This window comes from Mauremys mutica, chromosome 12 (assembly GCF_020497125.1).
Source record: "Mauremys mutica isolate MM-2020 ecotype Southern chromosome 12, ASM2049712v1, whole genome shotgun sequence".
NCBI lineage: Eukaryota > Metazoa > Chordata > Testudines > Geoemydidae > Mauremys > Mauremys mutica.
Window position 1 is genome coordinate 68,826,532 of NC_059083.1, and position 26,468 is coordinate 68,852,999.

The 26,468-nt window shown below is 48.3% G+C and overlaps 1 protein-coding gene across 1 annotated transcript; it reads right to left on the reverse strand.

The window, feature by feature from the left end:
• Nucleotides 1-24,259, reverse strand: SLC16A5 (solute carrier family 16 member 5). Its single transcript, XM_044981502.1, has 5 exons — nt 24,071-24,259; nt 18,452-18,696; nt 7,162-7,305; nt 4,583-5,449; nt 1-1,455 (listed from the first exon to the last, which is right to left on the reverse strand). The coding sequence occupies exons 2-5, from the start codon at nt 18,666-18,668 to the stop codon at nt 1,214-1,216; spliced, it is 1,470 nt and encodes a 489-aa protein (XP_044837437.1). The 5' UTR covers nt 18,669-18,696; nt 24,071-24,259; the 3' UTR covers nt 1-1,213.
• Nucleotides 24,260-26,468: the final 2,209 nt, after the last annotated feature.

Here is a 26,468-nt window from a genome sequence, read left to right on the forward strand (position 1 = left end):
GTGTAAGTAAAACTAAATTTCCCCCACACCTCCCCGCCCCAATTTCTTCTGACTCTTTGGCATGAAAATGACACCAGCGTAGACTCCCTTATAGTGGAAAATGGGTGTAATTAAGTCTGAGGTTTGGATGAGGAGCTATCCCCATTTACATAAGATGCGGATCTGGCCCTCTGAGTGTAAGAGTCTAGCTTACTCTGACTCTGAACTTGGCCCTATGTCTGGATTAGTGCAATTGCTTTCAGACCCAGTACATTTTTCAGAGTACTGGTCCTGGACTAGTGCTGGAAAGACAAAATGTCCATTCCTGTATTTGCCACTCATTCTCCCTGTTTCTTAGTGCATTTACACTGCCCGTGAACGGTCAGACTCTTTCTTGCAGCACACCTTGGTAAAGGTGGAGAGGAGAGATCTTAAGACATCATGGCACAGGCTATAAAATGTAGGCACTTTGAGTCTGTCCAGTTTTATTGGGGCTTTGGATTTGAACCTTTGTTTTCCTGAAAATGCCCTTGAAATGCAGGAATAATTTGGTTACTAGCGTGTAAAAAAATTCATTTGGCCTAGACACAACTGATAGCAGGCACGAGCCTAGGTTCTACAACCTGAGTAATATCCATGCAATATCCGGGGACAGGGGAGAAAGCAGCAACACATCCCCCAGGAAAGGGGATTTCCCTGCCCCCCCCCCCCCCCCCGTGGGAGGCAACCAGATGACTTCACTGCAAAGTTAGTCTTTGCTAGGTTGGCATGTCCAGACAAGGCGATTCAGTGGTATTTTAACTCTTTCAGCAGCGACTAATGTCGCTGTGTCAGGAATCATTGTAGTGCATAACCTAATAAATCTTTCCAGTCTTAAAAACTGAAATATATAAAGAAATGTACAGCCTTTTTATAAAAAAAAAAAAGTCACTGTCAATTTAATTCTATTAGCTTAAAGTAATACACATGTTAAGTCACAGAACTACTGTCCTTGCCTTATGGGCTTGCACCAGGTATAAGAAGTGCTCCTTGTTCTTTGGCTTTCTTGCTGTTGCAAGGCTTTGGGCTCTGCCTCTGATCTGGATCTGGAATCTGAGGCAGCGCTGCTGAGTAGATACTCACTGCAGGAGGCAGATGGGTTATTGTGGAAAGCAGGCATTTTCCCCCATCTGCCTCCAGTTATGCTACATGTTGCGGTTGTGTGGGCCACAGAATTCTAAGGGTTCCTCTTTGTTCAGATGCTTGTGATGTACATGACGGCAGGAGGGGCTTGTTTTTCAAGCTCTGGGTTAGTTGGCACTTCAGTGTATTGGTATCTGGAGGGGCTATTGGAGGTTGGCTTCAGAGCCTCTTTCAGTTTGTTCTTTCTGTCCAAAGCACAGAAGCTGAGACCCATGAAGAGCGCAGCTGACACCATGAAGAAGCTGGAAGCATAGAAGACATAACTGAAGTGGCCAGTTATATCCACCAGAAGACCTGAAAGAGAATGAGAGCTCAGCCAGAGCAAAGTTGCACACCAAAGAATAGTATCTTACATTGATACAGTCCCCAGGGACCCACGCAGTTCACAAACTGCCACATACACGGCACCCAGTTCACCCACCACTGAAATGCAGCTGCTTCTGAAGTGGAACAGGGCAGCTGTTTAATAGCACACAGGAGTGCTACCCAGCATGGTAGGACAAAGTGGTGATACCTTTTCGGAGCAGACTGCCAGACTATATGGATGCTGGAAGCTGATATAATGACAGTCCGTGGGGGTTAGTCTACACTACAGCTGGGAGCAAGCCTGGCTAGACAGATTCATGCAGTTTATCTTAATTTAGCAGGCGGAGGCTCTGGCTAGCCACCTGAAGTCAGACTTGGGGCCAGGTGGGTCCAAGCTCAGGGGCTTAGTCCAAGCCTCTGCCAGTGCTGCAATGACCATGCTGCTATTTTTTAGTGCACTAGCTTGAGCTGATCTGTGCGAGTCTGTCTGCCTGGGCTGGGAGGCATGCTTCCAGGTGCAGTGTAGACATCCGCTTTCGGTAAGAGGAAGAATGAAGAAATTAACTAAGTAAGGATGTGGCATTATGGCTACTGCAGGTTGTATGCTCCCCCACTCCCCCCCCCCCCGAAATAGCACTTGTAGCAAATATTGCTCTGAAATAGCCCCCAAAAGGCTTGGTCTGTTTCCTGTCTGAACCAGGCCAATGCTCATTGTCCACACAAGGATTAAGTTCTTTGTGTGGCCTTAGGGCTATTAGAACACACAGCTTGGCTCTGCTTTCTGCTGTTGCCATGAATGTTTCCTCCACAAGAGGCCACATCATGAAAGAAGAGGGGGAGGGCAACCCAGTTTCCATCTCACGCAATTTATTTTTGTTTCGTTTCTGCAACTGGGGCCCCATAACCCTTGCTGCTGATGGTCACTGAATAGTGGAATGTGTTGCCCTGCAAACTCTTGAGATCAGAGGACAAAGCAAGTAAGATAGTGGTCTGTACAAATTAACTTGGTTTGGCCTCTATGCTGAAAAAACTTTAAAATGGCTCGGTCAGGATGGGGAAACTTTGCAGAGCAACAGACATTAGCTAACCAATGCTCTTAAGTGCTGTAAAAATATAAAGTCGTCTTGAAGGGTTGTTAACATTAAAATGTTGATATTTACTGTGTGCAAATAATTAACCCTCTCAGAAGCTGGGCATGGGAAGAAAGACTTAGATCAGGCAGTATTCAGCTGGTATTTAAGATGTTCCTATACACTTGTGTGTGGTGGGGAGAATTCTGCAGTAAGATTCATTACTTGCATGCATTAAATGTTAACATCTTAATTAATGGCACCCTTTGTAAGGATTTCTCCTTGTACTGGTATAAAATGCCAGTACAGGTGCCCAGTGTATAGGTGTAAAGAGCAAAAGTGAATATATTCCTACTGTTTTATTAACAGTACTAAGGCTGCGCCCTGCTGCAGCACCTCCCATCAGAAGATCTCAAAGCAAATAACAAACATGGATGCTATAAGTCTCCGAACACTCCTGGGAGATAGAGCCATACAAGAGATATTATCATCCCCTTATTAAAATGGTCCCAGAGTTTGCGGGCCTGCCCTGATGAATGCCCACTTGAAAGCTGTGTTCCTGTCATTTACAGCTGGAGCTCCACTTGATACAGTACAAGACAGTATAAAATAGCATGGACATGTGCCAGATATGTAAAGGGAAGAGGGAAGTGAGGTCAGCGAGAGAGAGGCATCCTGATAAGCCTGGGCAGAGGCAGGCTGGCATTTCCCCAGTGTTAGGTGGGTTATATGGCATGAGGCTCATACCACTGCAGCATAATGGACTGGCTGTCAACTCTTGATTTTTCTGTGGCTGGCGTATCCCACCCAAACTCTCAAAGTCTCTTCAATCCTACACCATCCTACTCTGATCTAACCACTGGCTGGGCCCCTTTCAGGCCCTTCCAGGTGGGGCAACCTGTTCAGGAGATTAAATTCAGGCTTGAAGCAGCAGCACGTTCTGGCTGCTGTCATGCTGAATTGATGACTCTGTACGTAGCTTTGTATCTATGGCACCATTGGAGAATATCTTTGTCCTCAGAATCAGTTATTGCTACTTCTGTGCATCCAGCATGCAGGGCCGGCTCCAGCTTTTTTGCCGCCCCAAGCGGTGAAGCGGAGGAGGGGAGATAAAGCCGCAATCGTCGGCACTTCGGCGGCAGCTCAGCCGCGCCGCTTCATTCTTCGGCGGCAATTCGGCGGCGGGTCCTTTGCTCCGGGAGGGACTGAGGGACCCGCCGCCGAATTGTCGCTGAAGACCCGGATGTGCCGCCCCTTTCCATTGGCCGCCCCAAGCACCTGCTTCTTTCACTGGTGCCTGGAGCCGGCCCTGCCAGCATGGGCTGCTGCAGAACAACACAAAATTCACTCCCTTGGGCATAGCCATGTCCTCTCCATAGCACACCCAGTTCCTACTGAGTCGGGAGTCAGACCCTAAGCCTGGGATTCATAGTCAGTACCGAGTTTTCCTCTGGGTAGTCAGCCATCTGAGTTATCTGCTGGGTTGTACCACAGTATGTTATGCAGAAGGGGCAGAGATACTGATAAGACACCTAGTGAACTCCCACTTTACTGGAGGGGCTCAAAACCACTAGGTGTCTCTGTCCTTTCCTTTCTGCATAGACTATTGCAGTATAACACAGCAAATAACTCCAGTGACTATCAAGAGGGAGACTGAGTAAATGGTTCCCATGGTTAATTACCCTCACTGTTAATTTAGACTATATTTTCCAGTCTGATTTGTCTAGCTTTAATTTCCAGACTTTGGATCTTGTTACACCTTTGTCTGCTAGATTGAAGAGCACTTTATTAATCTTTTGTTCCCAATATAGGGGCTTACAGATCATGATCTCCTCAGCTCTTAAACCACCTGTGAATAAAGGCTGATAACTCCCTTCTGACTCTCCTGGTAATGGTGCTCCACACCCCAATGTCCATGGTGGTTTGATAGCTCCTCATTCCCTCCCTGTTACATTCCCCAGTGTCTGTCATCAGAGGCCTAATACCCCCTGTCCTTTCCCCAGTCTGCTGCCAACGGGTCTCCAATAACATTTTTGCGCGCTAACCTGCGAGTGGGGGTCCAAGGAGGATGGTGACGCTCTCCAGGATGGTGAAGAGGCCTAAGGCACTTGAGAACCTGTCCATCTCCACCACATCCATCAGCACCTGGAAGATCAGCGCCCCAATGCCACTCATGGACATGCTGTAGATGAGGCAGTAGAGGATGAGCACGCTGAAGTCGGCTGAGATGACGCAGATGAGATTGCTGAGACCATTGAGCAGCACGGCCAGGCTGAACAGGTAAATCCGCTTCCCGGTGAAGATATTGAGTCCCGAGAGCAGCCCAGCCATGGGGCGCATGAAGATGTTAATGAAGCCGATGATGGAGATAAGGAGGGCGGCCTTGCGCTCCTCCACCCCGTTCCGGACAGCATAGGGCACCAGGTAGATGAGGGGCAGCACGAAGCCCATCACCATCCAGGCCACACCAATGGTGTAAATCTGGTAACCTTTGTTTTTGCAGAAGATATCAAAAGCCAGGTACTTCTGCAGCGTCCGCTTGCAAGCAGCAAACCTGGCCTGCTGCGGGGGCGCCACCTGATGAGAGGTGGCTCCGTTGGATAGCTGTGCATCTTCAGCTGAGTTGCCTGGCTCCTGTCCAGGGCGGGGCTGCAGCGGTGACCTGGGAGGCCCAAGCTGGACTGGCCTCATCACGGCCCCACAGACGCAAGCGTTCAACAGCACCCCGCCAAAGATGAGGAAAGAGTTTCTCCAGCCCATCTCATCCAACAAGTACTGAGAGATCAACGGCCACAGCGTGAGGCCGATGGAGGCACCGGTGGATGATAGGGCATTGGCCAAAGCCCGTCGGCGCACAAAGTAGTAGCCCAGCACAGTCACTCCCGCCTGGAAGCCAAAACAGGATCCTAGGCCTTAAAAAAAAAAAAAAAATCTTATTTCTATATAGTGCTTTTTGGCTGGAAAGACCCCAATGACCCAAGCACCCCTTCTTCCACCACTGGAGTACTTCTCCTTCTGCGGTGCAGGATGTCAGCTCTACAGCAGCACACAGAAATGCTACTTGGTAATTCAGGATAAGAGATGAAGTTGAATGCAGTACCTATATAAAGCTGCAGGCAGCCTTCGGCTGAGCATACATATATAAACCGAGAGGTGTCCAAGACACCCTATTCTTGCTACAATTGCTATGGGATTGTTAATGACCAGAAGTGGCCATAGCTTCCATTTTACATCTCATGCAGCAGCAGCTTTGTGCTGTCACAACACCATTTTGAGGTATTGGTTCACTAGGAGTTCAGAGACAAGAGTGATGCTTACTGAATCCTCAACAGTACTAGGGAGTTGTTTGTAGGTCTCCCATCCAAGCATTGACCAATTCTAACCTTGCTTTGCATGTGAGATCCCATAGGATCAAATCCCAAGGTGATCTGGCTGCAGAAATTCATTGTTTTATGTTACAAGAGAGCAGAAGTCCAACACCACCTCCATGAGAACATAAGAGTGGCCATACTGGGTCAGACCAAAGGTCCGTCTAGAATCATAGAACTGAATGAGACCTTGAGAGGTCATCTAGTCCAGTCCCCTGCACTCGTGGCAGGACTAATTATCTAGACCATTCCTGACAGGTGTTTGTCTAACCCACTCTTAAAAATCTCCAATGATGGAGATTCCACAATCTCCCTAGGTAATTTATTCCAGTGCTTAACCACTTCCTAATGTCCAACCTAAACCTCCCTTGCTGCAATTTAAGCCCGTTGCTTTTTGTCCTATCCTCAGAGATTAAGAAAAACTATTTTTCTTCCTCCTCCTTATAACAACCTTTTACATACTTGTACTTGAAAACTGTTATGTCCCTCTCAGTCTTCTGTTTTCCAAACTAAACAAACCCAATTTTTTCAATCTTCCCTCATAGATCATGTTTTCTAGACCTTCAATAATTTTTGTTGCTCTTCTTTGGACGCTAGCCCAGTATCCTGCCTTCCGACAGTGGCCAATGCCAGATGCTTCAGAGGGAATAAACAGAACAGGTAATCAGCAAGTGATCCGTCCCCTGTTGCTCATTTCCAGCTTCTGGCAAGTTCCCATTTTCATTACTTCTGTACAAAACCCCACCACGTTATTATGTTTGTTCTTAGAAAAAAGGTGTCTCCATCCCTCTAAATTGGGAGGAGTGAAATGTGGACACACACAATCCATCTGGAGAACATTTCCCCCCAACATACCCCATTCCAGTTCCAGTGAAATTAGTGTCTGAAAAATTTGTTGTGCTGTATGCGATATATGCTCCCTCCCTGCTCCTCAAAAATAAATCACCAGCCAGCTTCTAAAAGTGGTAGTCTTTTTTTTTTTTTTACTGATTGTCCCCATTGGGGACCCATAGCCCTGTGCAGCTCACAGGAGAAGCAGTTCCCAGGGAACCCAGCTGAACAATGGGTGGAATAAAGGGGAGTGGAGAAGAGTACTGGCTATTCAGGACATTAATCCTACTGCGCTGCGATTCTTCTGATCTTTCCCGTTTGTCAGACAAGAGAAGGAACCTATGCACTCATTCCTCCCTGGACACTAGCTACATCCAAATACCAACCATAGTGATTTCTTTTTCATGACTGAACTTGGTACTCACCAGTAATGAAGCCGGCTGTTATGTAGAGCTGGCTGATGGATTTGGAGAAGGAGCTGGCAACCATGCCCACTCCACTGAGTAGGCCACCGAGCATCACAGTGAACCTGCAGCCAAATCGCTCCACCAAGATGCTGCAGAGGGGCCCTATAAAGCAACCAAATAAGCATCAGGGCAGGAATCAAGGATGGACAAGTTGTTCTGTCTTGGGTTTTACTCTAGGGGCTGCAGGAACAAAGCTCCACTTGTTCTGAGTGCACAATATGATTTAGTTTGGAATTCTCCTGTGATTGTCCCTGGTCACACAGGAATAAGACCCAACTCTCCTGATTATCCCCTCCCCCCAACCCCCTGGTCTGCTTCTCTTACATCAGTAAGGGAGAAGACTCCCTTGATCTGATCATCCACTGGCTGTTAGGGTAAGAACAAAAAAAGGATTTCCATGATTCTGTGGGGTAGATTCTGGGTTGAATGGCGGTGAGGGGAGGTTCTTCAAATGGAATTCTGTTTGGACATGGTATAGATTCTGGGCACATTCTGGAAGAGGAGAAGAACATGACCTGGATTTCTATTTCCACTGGGAATAGATGCTGGGAAGAGCTTTAGCTCCATTTACAGGCCTCTAGGAAGGGAGATGGGACAGAGATATAATCATGACGTGGCTTTTTAAATGTTTTGCAATTAAATCTTACAAACATCTCTGAGCCTCCAGTTCAGTGCCAGGGCTCCCCCACAAGCTCCATGGGTGTATAGGGGCTGGAGCAGTCCACAGTGATACTCCTAGCCCCCTTCCCACTCCCACTGCCAGGTTTGTTCCAAATCCAAAGAGCTTCCAGTTGGCACTCTGATCCCCCTATAAGAGCAGAGCAAGGGCTGGGGAGGGCTCCTGTACTGCAGGAGGGAGGGACATGTGAGGGTGAGAGGGGGGTATGAGGAGAAGAAGAAGGGATGGAGGAAGAAGGGACGGGGACAAGTCAGATGGGCAGATACTCCAGATGCTACTGCAGTATAAAGAAGGAGAGAAAATGGTGGAATGAAGCACCCAAGAGCGAGAAACAAGAGGAGTGAAATACAGAGAAAATCCACCCAACTAGAAACAGATGAATTCTTGTGCAAGTGGGCTCAGTTCCCAGAGACTTTGCCCAGGCTGACTTTGTCCTGGAGTCCCTGTCAGTCATAGTTGGGAGGTGCCGGCTCAAGGAGAGCCAATTCAAGCCTCAGGAAGTCCAGCAGAGTATTACACTTGGCAGTAGACTCTGGGAGACCCAAATCAGCTTGTTGGGCACCGGCCTGGGACATGGAAGATTTGGGTTCTAGCCCAGCTCTGACACAGAATTCTTGTGTAACCCTGGCAAGTAATTTAATTGCTTGAGGCCTCCATTTCTCCACATGTAAAAGGGGATAGTGCAAATTTCCTCTCTTAGAGGAATGCTGTGGGGGTTAATTTGTTAATGTATATGAAGTGCCCAGATGCTGCAGGGCTGGAGGCCTTAAAATGCTTGTACATAAAGCTAGTGAGAGTTTAGAGCTGGGTTCACACTCTGCAGTGTAGTTCAAATTCTAATTAAAAGATCACAGCAGCTGTTCAGAAGTTTCCCTCGCTGGCTCTAATGACTCCTCCCATCTGACTCTGAGCCTCCAGCAAAACCCTCTTTAAACTGTTCCTTCCTCTCTCTCCAGCTCCTCTTTCTTCAACATCAGTTATGGAGCCAGTGCTTGCTGACAGCTCCCTGTTAGTGCTTTGCTGATGGGTCCCACTGGAACCTGAGCAGCTTCCAGCTCCTATCCCTTTGGGTTCCTGCTTGAAAACATTTCAGTAAGTGACTCTAAAACCTCGGCAGTCCCAGAGCATCCCTAAGGGCCAGCTCAGTGCTCTGCTTCCTGGGAAAGGAGCTGAAAACAACTGCAGGGCTAACCCGGAGGCACTGAGCCAAAGAGATGGAACGGCATTCCGAGCTCTCAGCAGTTGATAGCGAAGTAACAGAGTATCCGATGTTTCAGAAGTCTAGAACTGGGCAACATTCAGCCAGGGGTGAGATTTCCCACTAAAGAAAAGTCCCGAAACAAGTCAAGGATGGTAAGGAGATAGGAAGTGCCCTTGCAGATGATCATGCAAGCACTACTACCGACACCATGGCTTAGCTGGCTAAAGCACCTGTTTTGTAAACAGGAGATCCTGGGTTCAATTCCCAGTAGTGCCTTGTTCTATAGCTTTGTGGGGGAGGGATAGCTCAGTGGTTTGAGCATTGCCCTGCTAAACTCAGGGTTGTGAGTTCAATCCTTGAGGGGGCCATTTGGGGATTGGTCCTGCTTTGAGCAGGGGGTTGGACTACATGATCTCTTGAGGTTCCTTCCAACCCTAATAATCTATGATTCTATGTAGTAACAGAATGAAGGACACATTTTTGTCTGCATTGAAGTCAAACCTGTTAGGGTCACAGGTATTTAAACTGTGGTCTGTGGAGTTGTGCATCTGCCCTGCAATTGCTCTGCCTCGGAGAGTACTAATGCTGTGTTGTTGATGCAGCTCCTTATGTCTGGCAATCCCAACAGACTTGAAAATGGGGGGTAAGTGTCATTAGCTCCCCTTTGGGGAGACAGAAACTGAGTAGTGAGAGATGTAGTTACAGAGTCTAATGCTTCAAAGAGCCCAGAGCCCATGTCTGTTGTACATCTCCAGTGGGAGGGCTGGGTTTTATTGTTTACATTGCTGGTGAGTTCTGCTAACAAGTGATTTCTATTCACCAGCAAGGAAAATATAACGCACAAGCAGAGGCCGCTCTAGCTATAGGCAGACTAGTCAGTTGTAAGGGTGGTAAGGGATGAAGGTAGTGAGGCTGCCCAGGGAGGAGCAGCTACCAGCTGGAGCTGTGGGGAATAGGAAGCAGCCCCCCCACTACCAGGTAGGCCGGAGGGGGGGAGAGAACATTGAGGTTTTACTCAGGGTGACCAATTGTCTTGCGCTGCCCCTGTGCACAAGCAAGTATGGATGTGTGGTCAGTTAAGTACATGTAAATGTATGCAGTTTTGGAGCATCCCATAGGCTCCTGGTAAATTGCCAATCTAGTCCCCAGCATTGCAAATTTGGGTCACATCTCTTTAGGGCAGGGTAAGAATAGCGCTGACATGCTGGCAAGTTGCCAGAGAGGAATGTGCTCTGTTTAAAGGGCCTGTGTTCTAGTGGAAGAGGAAGTGAAGCTAGAGTTTCCCTTTTGTTCCTAAGAGGAGGCCCAAGGTTTTCAGTTTGTTTTTTTTAATATAGCATTACATAAGCGAATCTAAAATGCTTACAAGCTTCAGCATCAGCAACTGATCAGAGTGGGAAAACAGCTTGGCTCATGTTTGTGGCCTAAGACTGTGCTGTTTGAAACAAAATCCACAATTGTCAAGCAAACAGCTGAGTTTGATTAAAATGAAGGCTGCAGCTGCCTATATTTTGATCTGCTTGAGAAACTTCACCTGTTCATAGTTGAATTAGCCTTTGAAAAGGTAATTTGCAGGTTCAGCAAACTGAGGGCAGAATTTTATTTCTGAGTGGTGAGCCTAAAGGATGGTGGAGTAGGATAGTCAACCCCAAACATACAGAATTAAGGAGTCCATCCCCCTAAAACCATGAGCTTGGGTTAAAACTTAGGAGATTAAAAACAAACAAAAAAAAAATGTTCATTTTTTTCTTTGCCTTTTGGATTCTGAGCCTTTAGAATGTGGTTGTTTTTTTTTCACGTTTTCAAGCTTTTTTTCTGCAACCATGAACGTTACAGACTTTTTTTTTTTTTTAAATGAAAGCTGATATTGTCATACAGGCTCACGAGTCCAGTAGTAAGGAAGGACTTCAAGAAAACAGTAAAAAAATCACAAGCTCAATGGATAGAGGCCGCTCAAGACAATCTGCTATGCTGAGCAGCACTGGTGGAGACTGGTGAGTCAAATTCTACTTTTGCTTACAGTGTGGCAAAGCTGGAATAATTGGATGGGGCTCGTAGGTCTATTAAAGTCAGTGGAGTGTTACTGCCCCACAGTGGGGTGAGAGCAGACTGGAGTGCAGGCAAGGTTATGTTTGCTTAAACCAACAAACCTTGAGGAACAGCAAGTCTGGGGAGGGCCAAACTGTTAAGAGTTGCCAAACACAGGGACAGACTTGGGTGATGGAGATCTCTAAAATGATCCTTCTGACAATATTCTTATCTATTGATCTCTCTCCCATAGGGGTTTCCATAGTGCCCGTTGCCGTTCCATGGAAGCATTGAACGGGTGAATTAGATTTGTGCTGCAAGGTCTGTTGTGAACATTAGTGAGTCATCTGCTCTTCCCATTTTCTAGAGAGCTCTGTTTGTGGGTATATATGTGAGCAGAGGTTTTGCAGAGTTGCCTAGCAGTCTTAGATGCCCCATTGCATGTTCAGCTTTGAAAGCCTCAGCCAATCCATATTTTCATCCTTCCAGTTATGGTGAGTAAACTATCAAAAAGGTGAGTTACTGCATGTTTTAAAATGTCAGACTTTTGATCAGTAATTTCCTCTAGTAGCTCATTCCAAAAGCTGTGCTCACATGAGGACAACCTACCATCAGTTCCACCCACTCCATCCTGCATTGTCCCAAGGCAGCACAGCTGTCCCAGCAGGCCATGAATGGAGATGTTGGAGGTCACTGATATAGCTAGGTCCTTGCCTGTTGGTGGTTTTGTAGATCAAGGCCTTTTAGCCCTGGTCTACACTACGGGGTTAGGTCAAATTTAGCTGCGTTAGGTCGATTTTAAAATGAATGTGTCCACACAACCAACCCCGTTCCGTAGACTTAAAGGGCTCTTAAAATTGACTTCTGTATTCCTCCTTGGCGAGGGGAGTAGTGCTAAAATCAACCCTGCTGGGTCGAATTTGGGGTAGTGCGGACGGAAATTGATGGTATTGGCCTCCGGGAGCTATCCCAGAGTGCTCCATTGTGATCGCTCTGGACAGCACTTTGAATTCCAATGCAGCATGGGCAGCAAGTTATATTATTTTGTGGTGCCCGGGCTCCAGGAATATTCAGGGCTGGGGGCCCTGCTCCAGGGCCGGCTTTAGAAAGTCCGGGGCCTGATTCGAATACTCGGTGGTGGTCCGGGTCTTCAGTGGCACTTCAGCGGCGGGTCCTTCACTCGCTCCGGGTCTTCCGTGGCACTGAAGGACCCGCCGCCCAGGTGCCGCCGAAGACCTGGACCGCTGCCAGGTAAGTAAAAATTAAAAAGGCACCTAAGTTTTTTCATGCCCCTCAGCTCTGTTATGAGGGGTTGATTTTTTTTTTTCAAAAGCACTCGGCATTGGCCTGCTTCTGCTGTGCAACCTGACCCGGACCCAATTACAAGTGTTGGGGTCGGTCGGATGTAATTTGCAGAGCATATATTCAGTCTTGGTTCAGGTTAGGTAGCCACTTATCACTGAGGGCTTGTTTACGTGAACAATTAGTATGGGGTGAGTTGGGGCAAGAAACTACCCTACACTAGCTTTCCAGGGTCTAACCGTCCATGTGCATATGCACCCTGCTGAAGCGCATACGAACAGTTTAACAGGCTTTGATCTAGATGCAAATGGATAGTTAGACCATGGCAGGTTAGTGCGAGGTAGATTTACAGCCCAGCTTGCAGCAAACTATTGATGTAGACAGCCCTTAGTTTGAAGTGTGTATATTTGGGCTTATTCTATTTCAGGAGGTCTGGTACAAAACAACTCCACACTCCCAGGCTTGGCTTGGGTTCGGGATTGGCTGTAGTCTACTCAGGTTTGGGTTGGGCTTTTAAATTAGGCTGTACTCTGCTCCAGTTGAAGCCAGTGATAGAGATTTCAGTGGGAGCTGAAAATTCCACCCACTGTGGTCAGCCCCTGGACTCAGTTACAACCCGGCTTGTTATGTGTAACAGAGGTAAGTGCCGTTAAGACCCACCCATCTACATCACAACATGGATTTATATTGTAAATGTGTCTCGTGATATATTTGACCCTTAAGGCCCCATCCATGCTAACTACAACCTTGTTCAAATGCAGTCGCTGCAAGCAGCATTCTAACACCAATTGACTATTGATGAGAGCAATTATCTTTTGAGAACCAGGATAGACCTAAAGTCCCATCCATACAGCAAGATGTCAGGGGACCACGTTGTAAGATGGGTTGGCATTCTCTGGATAAACATGCCTGAAATGTATAACCATGTTTCTGCCCTGTAAAGAACAGATAATTCCATAACACAGTCTGATCACGCCTACACAAACAAGATCAAATTGTATTATAATGCAGTCCCTGCTGCCTTCCAACACGGCAAATTTTAGACTGTCCCCAGAGATCATTTTTACCATGGTTTTATAACACGAGTCTCAAATCAGTAATTCCCCAATGGGTAGGGAAACCATGCTTGCATGCTAACAACGTATATGTTTAAATGTGGCTCTAGTTTGTCCCTGCTGGAATCAGAGATGTGCTAAGTATCAGTTACTTAGGTTAGTGGTTTTCAACCTGTGGGCCGCAGACCCCTGGGTGTCTGCAGACTGTCTAAGATTACCCCCATTCAAAAATTTTTAGGGGTTCGCAAATGAAAAAAGGTTGAAAACCAGTGACCCTAGTTGGAATCTGCTAATTCTAGTAGGGTGGTTGTTTTTGATATATGAATACTTGATTAGTTATTGCTATTCCAAAGGATGATTATTTTAGTACTGGGCCATATTGTACCCAAAGGGGATTAATTTTAATAAGGAAAGATTTTGAGTTTTGCTGCTAACAATCCAACATGCTTCATGCCACTTTCCAAGAATCCAGCTTCTGCATATGGTAATTGAATAAGCATTTCCTGTACTAAGATGTAATAACTAGAACTAATACTAAAGTATGTTTGAAATGCTATGGCCTAAATTTTTAGAAGTGACTAGCGATTTTGGGTGTCACACTTTGAAGGGGCCTGACTTTCAGAAAGTGCTAAGTACCTGCCTCTGGAAATCATGTGTTTCATGTTGGGCACCCAAAATCTCTAGTCACTTTGGAATATTTAGGCCCCTGTGAACATATCACTCTGCTATAGATACCAGTGCAATCTAGGTGGAGCAGTGTAAACTGGTCTAATTATCTCCACAGGGCTTTAATAGCAATACCTTTTAAAATGAAAGTTTCCCATGAGGCTTCTTCTGCACCTGTGCCTTACATTTTTGCATCCAGCTGTTTCTACTGAGGTTCAAAACTCCTTTGAATGCCTCACCTGGTTGTCAGCCATGTATCTTTCAACCCATTCAGAACAAACCAGACAGCAACTGATTGCTTCTGATGTGGCCTTGGCATGAGCGTGACTCAGTGGGGTTTTTTTTTGTTTGTTTTTTGTTTTTAAAGTGTTACCTCCAAGCAGAAAAGGGTGTGGTGGTATGCGTGTGTAACCAGGAAAACAGTTCAGATGTTGACCCCTTGGCAGCATGCTTTTCTCCTTTCCCCTAGTCCCAGCTCAGATAGTCCGTTTACAGAACAATCACAGGAGTGACAGATGGAGAGAGATACACAGAGAGCTGAGCAAAACACACTCCATTCCGGGGGAGTTCTGGAGCCAGATGGATTTTTTTTCCCCCCTGGTCATAAGAGTCTTGAAATCAAACACGATGGCCACATTTTAGTTGTCACTCCCCTGAGTGTGCAGAGCCTGGGGTGGTGGTGGAGTGAGTTTTCCTTGCACACCTGTACTATTCTGATCTCTGGTTACACAGGCAGGTGAGTTGCAGTGCTGGCCGTGAGCGGCTGCCACTAGCTCAGGGAGCATGCTCTGCACAGGAGGTGTAAGGCACCGCTCTTCAGGATTGTGCTACTGGAGGCATCCTACCCCTCTTCTGTTTATAGTACTTACATGGCTCCCTTGCTGAGATATCTGAGCAGCTCCCAACACTCTGGTAAGGTAGGGAGTGCTGTTATCCCTGTTTTACAGGTGAGGAGCTGAGGCACAGAAAACCCATGTGATTGTCTCAAGGTCACACAAGGAGTCAGTGGCAGAGCCAGGGACTGAATCCAGGTTTTCTGATCTCTACGGTTGCACCTTAGCCACTAGGCCAGCCTTCCTAACTCCTCATGTTTTGCAGGCATAGCATCCTCTCACCAGGACTTAAGCCTTTCTAGGAGCAATCCAAATAATCAGACTGCTCACTTTCCCCTCTTGAAAAAGTATGTGTACTTACTAAGAGCAGAATCTAAAAGTAAGAGATGGAAAAAACTGTTAATAGCTGACAGGAGTTACTCCCCTCCCACACCTACCAGTGACAGATTGTTCCCTCCAGAACATCCCTGAAGGATTTGTTTATCGAGTTCAGCTGCTGGGACTGCCACTGCTTCCCTCTGGGAATTGATTAGTCATTGTGAGCTTACAGTTGGGAAATCTTTCCTGACATCAAGCCTACATTTTCCCTTGCACCATTTCACCCTGTTATGTAATTATTAATCCATGACTCAGCTTAAACCATTTTAATTTCTCTTTGAGTTATTTAATCCTCCGAGCCATTTCTGTAGCCAAGATCTGTCAGAATGGGCCAGATGTTTTATGGGCGAACTCCATTAGGATCACACCAAGAATTAATTTAACCCGTTTGCCTGTTCTTTTAGCCTCTTCTTACAGGTCAGTTTCCTCAGGCCCTTAGAGAGAGATGTCGCACTGATGGACTCCAAAAGACCAAGGGTTTATTTTTGATTCTTAAACATCTAAAGCTTCCTTGGTTTTCTTTTCCTCATGTTACTAAGTGGACGGCTGTTCTGTATATGATTTCAGTAAGCTAGCTCCTGAAATTCTTTAGCTAGGTGAAACAGGAATAAAGCTAGCACATGTGCTCAGAGTGCTAATGAAATTGTAAACACTCAAGCTTCAGTCTTGTAGTTACCATGATTCAACCAGAATCCTTTGAGGGCTGTGTGTGTGGGTTTTTTGCATGGCCTATATAGATCAGCTTTACCTGAGTAGTATTTCTCTGTGTGTACATCTGTCACTATTATATAATAATAGATTCACACAGATATGCCTATATCTGTGTGTATTCTATATCCTGTATAGCATAGTACTAGTTCTTATTTTATAGTGGCCACAGGTCAGCTCAGTACCTCGCAGCACAGATAAAAGGGCAAAGTCCCTGCCCCAAGGAGCTTACCGTTGTAGCTAGACATGATGTAACAAGGGCACCAGAACAATAGGCCAGGGGTGGGGGAAGACGCAGTTGAACAATAGGCAGGGGAGGGTGGAAGATGGGCAGAGATCATGGCAATAAGATGTGAGGGCACGTGAGCAGCACAGTTGGGAAGGGGTTCTAGGGTAAGTAGGTACATATAGACAGAATCACTTGGCTGAGTCCCTTCTTGTGCATGTCATGGTAGAAGTGAGCCTTCGGGAGGGAGTTAAAGGGTGGGAGGACTGGTATGGCCCCATAAAATGTAGCTCCAACAACAAGCCTAGCCCTCAGCTTACACTTGAATAAAGAACTCCTAGCCCTGCACGCGACTTCTGATCCCAGGTTTGTTACTGACTCGCTACATGATGTTGGGCAAGTCACTCAGGTTTTGGTATCTCAGTTCCTGCATCAGTAAAATGGGGCTCCTAATACTCACTTCCCTGGTGGGCTGTGAGGATTAATTAATTACTAACCACAAAGCTCTTTGATCATGTTAAGTGCTGCTAACTGTTGTTAATCTTGTAGTTTTCTTTTTCCCCCGTGGGCCTGGGCCGTGGCTCTTCCCTCTCCCTGGCCTCCTGACCCTGGATCATGTGGCTGTTCTCCTTGCACAGCCTGGGAGCGAGCATTTTAATACAAATTGCGTTCCTGGGAAGGAGATCAGCTTTCAGGCCTGGAGTTATAGAAGTAAGTAGCGAGGGCTGTGACTGGGGCTATATGTGGCACAGCTGCCTGCCTGCCAGGTGACCGTTTCACAGCATTACTTCTCTGTTTCCGAAAAGACTCCCAGCAACAATGCTCAGGCATTTGGTTACACACACAGCCACAGTGGAATCGGCACCCCTGCTTCAGGGGCAGAGCTCAGAGTCCCCAGAAGTTTCAAGCCCTGGAACTCTACTGAGGCAGCAGCTCCAGCACAGCAAAAGGCTGAGCCCAGAGAGCATGAAGGGGCTAAGCAGCCAAACCAGTGAGCTAGAGGAAACCGAGCGTTGGCTCTGGGGTGCCAAGTATCAGCCAGAGCTCACATTCTCATTATATGGCTCAAGTCATCCTTGGTTTATGCCGGCTTCCACTAACCCATCCCAGGCTACTGGCCCCCAGCAGTGGAAAATCTGCCAGCCTGTGGTGGCATAAGATGGTCACAACTTCCCCTCCACTAGGAGCCCCCCCAGACAGCAGGAGAACCCCCAAAGTGGGTGACACTGGTTGGGAAATCATGTCCAGTAAGCGCACCCTGCTCCAGCGTCTGTTGCTGTGGCTCCTGGGAAGTACACGGCAGAAACTAAAGCAGCCTTCACTTAGAAAAGATACTAAACACCCCTTATACCTCCCTTCTGAGCAGGGATGAAACTGGCCCATTCTCTGTAGCTCATATCTCTTGCATAGTTCAGAGATAAAGGTCCCCTGACCAGTATGAACTGAGTCCGAACATGGTTTTCTCCAGCTCTAACTTCTTTGGTTCTGTGAACTCTGAGTCAGCCCAGCTCCATTAAACTCTTTCACGGAGCTAACTGGCAGCTGCCTAGGTTTTGCGTCACAGCCCAAAGATTTGCTTTTAATGCTGTTGTTTTGTATTTGAGGATCTAGACTATATGGGTCTAGCAAAAGCATCTCAGCATCCCTTTAAACGTGGAGGGCAAAGTTGTCCCATTGCACATGCAGGGGGTCCTGCTCTCTGGGGACAGAGAGCGGGAAGGGACAGGTGTATCAGATGGGCTATTCAAGGGACTGTCGTGGAAGAGGAAATTCATTTTCCCCATTCTGGAGAAGACAGGGTGAGAAGGGGGATTGTCTTAGGCCTCTGTCTCTCTGGCACATGGCTTACCCTGCCAAGGTGCCTCAAGGCTGAGCTGGAGAGATAAAGGAGTTCAGCATCTATGTCCCCTCCAACCTGTGACCTCTCTACTTTGATGCTCAGCAAAGGCGAATAGTGCTGGAGAGACCCATCAGACTCCTTCCGTGCAGGCCACTGAAGAGCCAATGTTTGGTCACTATTCATGTTTGGGTGTTGTCCCCATCCCCGTAGCCATCAAACTGCCAGTGTATATCTACCTGAATGACATTTTTAAAGGCCCATTATTAACGAACCACGTGCACTGGCTTAGCCAGGAGAGGAAGCTGAAGGCAGCTACTTGGCATCGTACTCACCACCTGCATGCAGCACTGCTGTCATGATGGACGGGAACCATGATGTCTCGCTGTTGGTGGCTTGGAACTCACGCTGCAGGTCTGTGAAGAAGACCCCAGTGCAAGAGGGGAAGCTCAGCGTTAGCCCCTGAAGCAGCACAGTGGCCAACAAGACCATCCAGGCCCATCCCCGGTCCTGAGCGTTGGAGGTTCCATGTGCTGCTCCTCCTCTGGACATTGCCACTTCTACCTCCTTCCAAGCCAACCTGTTTGAAAAATCAGCTCAGCTGTCATATGGTAGCACTTGGAGCAATGCAAGGAAGGTCACAGCACAGACGCCTGCTCTCTCTGGCCAGGAGAACCTATGCCTGCTAAGCCTTGCATTACACTGCTCAGAACACCTTCCCGTCTCTCACCACAGGATCCTGGCACCAAAGTGCCTGGAAAATGAGCCTCCTTCCCCTTTTATTTCACAAGAGGCTGAACATGTCCAGGTACAGTCCTGAACACGCCCCCTTTGTGGTATGAATTGGTCTTACCAGCTCCCTCCCAGAGCTTGTTTTCCCTTTCACCTGCTTTCAGCACATAGAGTCCCCTTGCTGAGGGTAGCTAAGGTCATAAAATCCTCATGCTAAGGAGGGAAGGAAGCTCATGCAAATACCACCAGTAATAAAAATTATATATAGCACTGCTGAGTAGGACAAGCAGTGCTAGGCACCTCTGTGCAGCTCCTGCGTGTTCCTAGGTACAATTCAAGCTGCAAATCATGATTGTTAATCTCAGAGATGCCTCTTGCTCCACCCTGTCTCTGCGGTGGGAGACTCTTGGTGGCGGTTCCCAGGGTTGATCTATCTGGGTCCTGCAGCATGAAACGTTCAGCTGAGAGCCACTCTTCCCCTGCAGAAAGTGTGCTCTTTGGCTGCCTGCCAGGCTCCATGTGCAGCGACCTTGAGGGCACAGTGCAATTCTGAACACTGATACAGGGCTTTTCACCTGTGGAGCTCAAGGCACTGTTCAAAGGCCGGTCATTATCACTATCCTCATGTCACGGATAGGGAAACTGAGACAAAGAGAGGGAATATGTGTGACTTTACCACAGGGAGACCTTGGCAAAACCAGGAATGTAATGTAGGTCTCCTGACTCCCAGCCTGAGGTTCTAGCCCCTGGGCCATACTGCCTTCTTGTAATAAATAGTGATCTGCTTTAGCTGTTGGTTGAGGATTTGGCTGGGTGTTTAAATTTTGATTTATTTGTATTCCTGTAAAATAACCTTGTGACTGCTACCGTTCCTAAAGTCAGCAGCCCCACCCTTTAATGCTACTCCTCAGGGTCAGTTTTATGTTAAAAATTTTTGTTTAAATCAATTCATGGAATAATCTACTGTAGCTCAGCATTTCAAAGCCCCCACCTTACTTTAGATAACTGAGTCCGTATTAAACACCAGGCTGGTACCAGAATAGCCATTCTATAAATTAATATGATTAGTGTGTGTGTTTATATACTGGATAGGCAAGTTCACTCTCTATTATTAAACATTTATATTACAGTAGCAACTAAAAGCCCTGCTTGAATCTGAGGCCCTGTTGTGCTGGGCAGTGTGTTCACAAACAGATAGTCCTTGTCCTGGAGCCCAGACAGTCTAAAAGAGACACAAGCAGATGAAGGCTTTGGTGTGGAGACATAACATACAACTGAACATGGGAATGATTGGCACAGTTTAATTCTTTGTACTCTGTGGCTGGGCAGAGATAATGCTACTGACTAGTTCATAGGCTTTCCCTCTGGTGTGATCAAATCACTCTGTATTAGCTGGCTCATGGCCTAAAGACTGTCCCCAGTGGTCACAGACCCAAACAAAGACAGCAACCCAGAACACTGCAGTTCAACTTGTCTTTGTTCCCGCTTGCACAGCTCAGACTGTTTTGTCCAGCTAATGATCCCTGCCACCCTCAGTTCCACCAGATTTCCTATTTATGCTCACTCACTGTCTACTAATTAATCTCTCATTACAATGCACACCTGCTGTAGCTTTCAACCACCTTCTCCACGGTCCACCTACTGTACATCATTACCGGCCAAGTTTTGCTCCTCAGCAATCTGATTCACCAGTTTGACTGCCCATGTGCCTCTCCCTGAAATAAATGCTGAGACATCCTGCTTGTAATAGACTGACGAATGCAAGGAATGCCAGCGATCACAGTGTCATGCCAGCTGCTTTCAGCCTGAACAAAGGTAAATGGAAACAAGCTCATTCTGGTGCCAATTTACCTGGCTCTGCCAAGTGGAACAACAAAAGGAACGCACTAGAACAAAGCCTTGTATTAACTCTCCCCATGGTAATTGTGATCACAGCAGCGTGTATGAGTACATTAGGACCACATGAATTGCTGTACTAGAAATCCATCTAGTCCAGGATTCTGTGTCTTGTTAGAGAAAAGTGCAAGAAACCCTTTGTAATTCACCTGGTTACCTGTGGAATGCTACAGCAGGTGGCAGTAATCTCTCCTGACCACAGCTGGGGTTCATCTTAAGCTCCTCTGAAGCACAAAGGGCAGCTATCCCCTGTAATATTACTAGCCTTGTGTATGAGCAGAATCTGGTTTTACCAGGGTGTCTCATGCTTTGTTAAAGGTGTTTCTTAGTGTGTGAATTTAGTGCTCCTGGAAGATGCTGGATTAACAGTCCTGGATGCTGATGATGCCTTTCTGCATCTACACCAGAGGCAGCAGTTCTTTCACATTGCCTATCCGTTATGGTCATGGGTGGCAAGTTCATAGAAATTTTGGTGGTGCCCAGAACCTGCCCCCCCCAACTCTACCCCCCCAAACTCCACCCCCACCTGCCTAAGGCTCTGGGAGGAGGGTTGAGGGGGGGAGGTCTGAGGTGCAGGTCTGGGCTGGGGATTAGGGTGCAGGAGGGGTGCAAGGTGCAGGCTTTGGGATGGAGTTTGGGGGTGGGAAGGGGTGTGTGGGAAGGAGGAGGGGGTGCATGCTCTGGGAGGGGAAGGGATAGGAGGGAGTGCAGGGGTGAGGGCTGTGGGGCTGAGGATGAGGGGTTCATGATGTGGGGGGGGCTCGGGGCTGGGGCAGAGGATTAGGGTGCGAGGGGATGAGGGTTGGGGCTGAGGATGAGGGGTTCATGATGCAGGAGGGGGCTCCCGGCTGGAGCAGAGGATTAGGGTGTGGGGGGATGAGGGTTGGGGCTGAGGATGAGGGTTTGGGGCATTGGACAGGCTCAGGGCTGGGGCAGAGGAAGAGCAGCCTGCCTTGCCATTAGGGGATGGGGGGTGCTAGAATCCTGGGGCAGCAGACAGCAGTTCTGCCGGGAGCCGCTCCACATAGGAATGTGCTACACCGGCAGCACAAGCAGGCACGGGAGAGGCACGCGCCGCTTTCTTTCAGGCAGGGAATTGGCGGGGCGGGGGGAGACCTGCGGGGGCCGGGGCCCGATCCAGGCAGGGCCGGGAGAGAGACCCAGCTCCAAATATTGCTGGAGCAGGGCCCCCAGCCCTGAATATTCCTGGTGCTCGGGCACCTTGAGCCCATATAACCTGCCGCCTATGGTTATGGTTCAACGTTGGGACCACTACTGAGGCTAGTTGGTCTCCATGGCCGAGTCAATCTTGGACCAGTCGAGGTTACCAATATTAGTGATTTTAAAAAATGTATTCTGGATACCTCTCCACTGGGGCTTGAACTGAGACCCAGCAAATCCCTTCCACATAAACTACTAAACAGCCATCAGAGGAGACCAGTTCTCAGTCACTGAGGGTTTGCTCATCCTTATTGAATTTGAACCTTTCTCCCCATTGCTAATTCCCCATGCCATCCAATCTCCTGTCTATTCCTTTTCTGAAACGGACTCAACTCCCAGCTAGACTGGAAGGTGAGCTGACAGTCAATTGAAGGGTCAAATGCCAAGAGTCCCAAAGAGTCGGTCTCTGTAGACCATAGTTTGTTTTCTTTGTAGCCAAAATGGCTGGAATCGTAGCCACTGAAATCCAGCTCCTCTTCCCTTGGGGGGAATGTTGCATTCTCAGACACTCTTTTGTGTTGTTACGTAACACACCCTCCAAGGATGACTAAAAAGCTTGAGCAAACTTTTTTTTAAATTTGTGGTATCATATCCATAACAAAATAGGTTCAGAATGAAATTTACAAATACCTCCATGTGCTAGGTACTGTATCTCTGAGAGGCAAATAAGTGACCTCTACAAACAATGCACTTGTTAGTAACATGTGCAAATACAAATACATAGGGATAAAGCGCCTCATGTCACTCCAGCCTGTGTGGCCAGCTAGACAGGATACGATGTAACATGCTGACAGACTTCATCGTTTTACCCCTGTGGTTAGAATATTGTCCACTGTGGCCTGATTCTGATCCCATTAAAGTCAATGAGAGTTTTGCCACCATCATTAAAAGGAGCAGGATCAAGCCGATCATTACTTGATTTTCTTAGGTAGGAGACAGCAGGGCCTAGTAGTTAGTGCTCATGACTGACCATCAAGAGATCTGGGTTCCAGTGATCCTACTGGTTGGCCGTTCTGTGCCTCAGTTTCCCCATCTGTAAAATGGGGTTAACTCTATGTACACACCTGGAGGTCTTTTTTTTTAGGTGCTCAGCTGTGGCCCTTTGATGACCAGTTTATGGCAGCTAAGATGGTGGAACAGTGCTGCCACTTCATTGGGACACAGAGGTCCGGGGTGGGGTGGGGAGAGCAGCATTGGTGGTGAAGGTTTAGTCCCTTGTTCTCTGTGCTAGTGGGCCAGGAGAGACAAGGCAGGAAAAGATTTGGTGTAAAGCGAAACCCAGAGTCGAGATGGCTAGTTCCAGTGCTTTTGCCTTCAGCTATCCCTGGGGAGGCTGGGCTGTCAGCAGACAAGGATCCAACCTTCTCTCCACAGCCATTAATGTTAGGTCAATGGGTGGGAATGTGCCCCATCCATGACTTGGTCAGGAGGGACGAGGTCCTCACTTTGTGGGCATTACCCAAACCTGGCTGGAGGACCAGATTGGGCACCGTGGGATAATTCTACCCAAGATCTCCAGTGCCAGGGGGGTCTCTGGTTCCCTTGCTGAGTCAGGGGCATGGGAGGGGATCAGGGCCATCTGGTTTGGTAGAGGAGAGTTTCCGGTGAGACTTTGGAGCCCAGTGGCAGCTCTGTTTGGGGCTTTGCCCAAAGGCTCCCTAGGGGCTCTGGGACAGAGGGGTCCAAACTCTGGCAGGAGGCTGTTTATCTCCACCCAGGCAGTCTCTGCTCAAAGCCCTGGCTGCAGTCCCTGCTGCCTGTCCCACACCTCTTGGGGGGCAGACAGGGCTCCCTCCTTCAGCCTGCTGGGGGGTGGCGCGGGAGAGCAGCGCCCTGGCCTGAGCCCAGCCCGGCAGCAGGGGGTGACGCTGCCGGCTACCGCTGCGAGGCAGACCCCTGCTCCTCCCCTCTCCGGCTGGGTCACTGAGCGCAGCGCCGGGCACCGCAGAGCGCTGGGGCTGAGCCGCCCGGTTCCCCCCGGGGAGTGAGACACCCCCTGGCGGAGGGCCCAGCCGTGGGAGCCGGGCTCCCTTCCGCTCTCCGGCTGTGCAGGACTCAGCGCTCTCCCGCGGCTGGCCGCCCCCTTCCCTGCCCGCTCCGCTTACCTGTTCACACGGGCGCCTCCATCCGGAGTAACTCCCACCCAGAGCCCGGGGAGAGAGCGAAAGGAGGGGAGCGCTCCGAGGGCACCCGCGGCTCTCTTCTGCTTCTTCCCCCGCTCCTCTTCCTGGAAGGGCCGCCCTGGCTTCCCTTCTTCGCCCTGCGAGGGAGGAGACACGGCGGCTGCAAACCAACGGAGCAGCTCAGTGCAGGCACCTCTCTGGCTAGAGGGGGAAGTTCAGGGGCGGGTGAGTTCATCCAGTGGGAGAGGACTGGATCCACTGGGGATCCCAACACAGCCGCTGAGGGGAGAGGGGCACTGAGGCTCTTGGTGAAAGGTTAGATCCGCTCAGGATCCACTGTGCGCAGAGTGGGAGTAGATCTGGGAAATTGTTAGGATCACACATGCTCTAGGGCTGGAGTTCTGACTTTTGTCCTGGTGACCCCTTTCACACAGCAAGCCTCTGAGTGCGACCCCCCTTCTACATTAAAAACACGTTTTTATATATTCAACACCATTATAAATGCTGGAGGCAAAGCGGGGTTTGGGGTGGAGGGTGACAGCTCGTGACCCCCCTATGTAATAACCTCACGACCCCCTGAGGGGTCCCGACCCCCAGTTTGAGAACCCCTGCTGTAGGGAAGGGAGTAGATCCACAGGGCACCACACGGGAGCCAGTGGGGGATGACACTGTTTTGTTGGGAAAAGGTTCCATCTACCAGGAATATCATGGGATCTGGTGGAATTTGGCTGTTTTGGGGAAATTATTAGCTCCATGGTGTGTTTACTCAGCATCTAGTGGAGGATGGGAACTGGAACAATCAGGAGTTGTTTTGATTCTCAACCGGTTGTACAAGATCTGCTGGAGATACTACTGGACAATGACATGTTCATAGATCCAAGCAATAGTGTCACAGCATATGGGGGAATGGGATGGTCAAAGCAGGATGACTGAATCCAGTGGGAGAAGTCCAGATCTGTTGAGGATTTCACAGAACTAGCTGAGGGGACTGAGTGGGAGATGGATATCTAGATCTGTTAGAGATTTTCACAGGCATCTTTTGGTAGTCTTGGGATCTGCTTGGAAGGGAATCCAATTATTTACATTTCTTCAGCCTACCTCATTGGATCTAGTAGGACCGGAACCACAAGCTACAGTCACAGGAGCTGTGAATTCAGAGGTCCTGTTCAGGATTACTTTGAAGCAGGAATAACAGTGTTTAGTGAGAATTTTGGAGACTGTCCTGCCAAAAACATTCACTAGAGGCTGTTAAAGTGATCTGAAGATCCAGGTGTCCCCTTTCCCAAATCCGAGGCTGCTAACTCTCCATACAGCTCCCATATCTCTAAACAAGTCCCTTAGAACCAATGCCCTACTCTAGCACCTCTGTGATGGGGTGTCTACCCAACAGAGGTGGGCTTGGGGGGCCCGATTAATCCACCTGTTGCACATGGAGGGTGGGCCAGGCCTAATTAATGATGAACCCCAGCTGGGTTGGAGCTGGGTGCAGCTATAAAGAGAGGAAGTCTGGAGCAGACCAGGGCTATAGGAAGAGAGGGATGAACGCTGTAGCCATTCTTTTTGGTAACAGAGAGGCCTGTGGGGAACAGAAAGGCTCCTGCAGGGAAAGAAAGAAGCTTAGGAAGGAAGATGTTGGATTAGAGCATGCTCCTGCGGCTGACCCTGACACAAGCCAGACATCTGGTGTGAAGCCTTGGGAGATGCTGCTTGTGGCAAAGAGTCCAGGAAGGAGTCGGGGAAAAGACTGAAGAAAGGCTTGTAGTAGGAAGGTGTCCAAAGAGGCAGTGTCTGATAGAGCAGACCTTGGCTGCCCATCCTAGGACCCATGCACTGGGACCCAGTGTAGAGAGTGCGTTTGTTTCCCCACCAGCGAGGTGGCCTGAAGCCCCCCAACATACAGGGCTGAGGATGATTTAAACCCCAAGGAAAGGGTGGAAGGACCATGCAGCCAAGAGTTGGAGCTGAGAACCAGATGTAAGGACTTTGGATTTTTTGTTGTTGGATGTTCTGTTACCCCAGAAGGGGGAGGAACTACCAGTGACTGGGTGGGAGGAACAAGTTGTGAGAAGAGAAACTCCCCCAGGACCAAAACAACTGCTGGCCGAGGGTGCTAGAGCAGGAAATCCAGGAGGTGCCAGGGTGAGTCTCCTCTTTTGCAATCTCATTATATTGTTTTCTCTGCTGTGCATGATAAGATTTGTATGAACTACCCATTATGAAACGGTATTGCACTACACAGTGCATCTGGTCAAGAGATAATCTACTTCAGTGCTCTGTCTCTGAGAGTAGCTGCTTCTGTATGTTTCAAAGAAGAATATAAAATCCCTATGCTGTCATCAGTAGAAACTTTTTCCTGATCCCAGGTGATAATCATTTATGC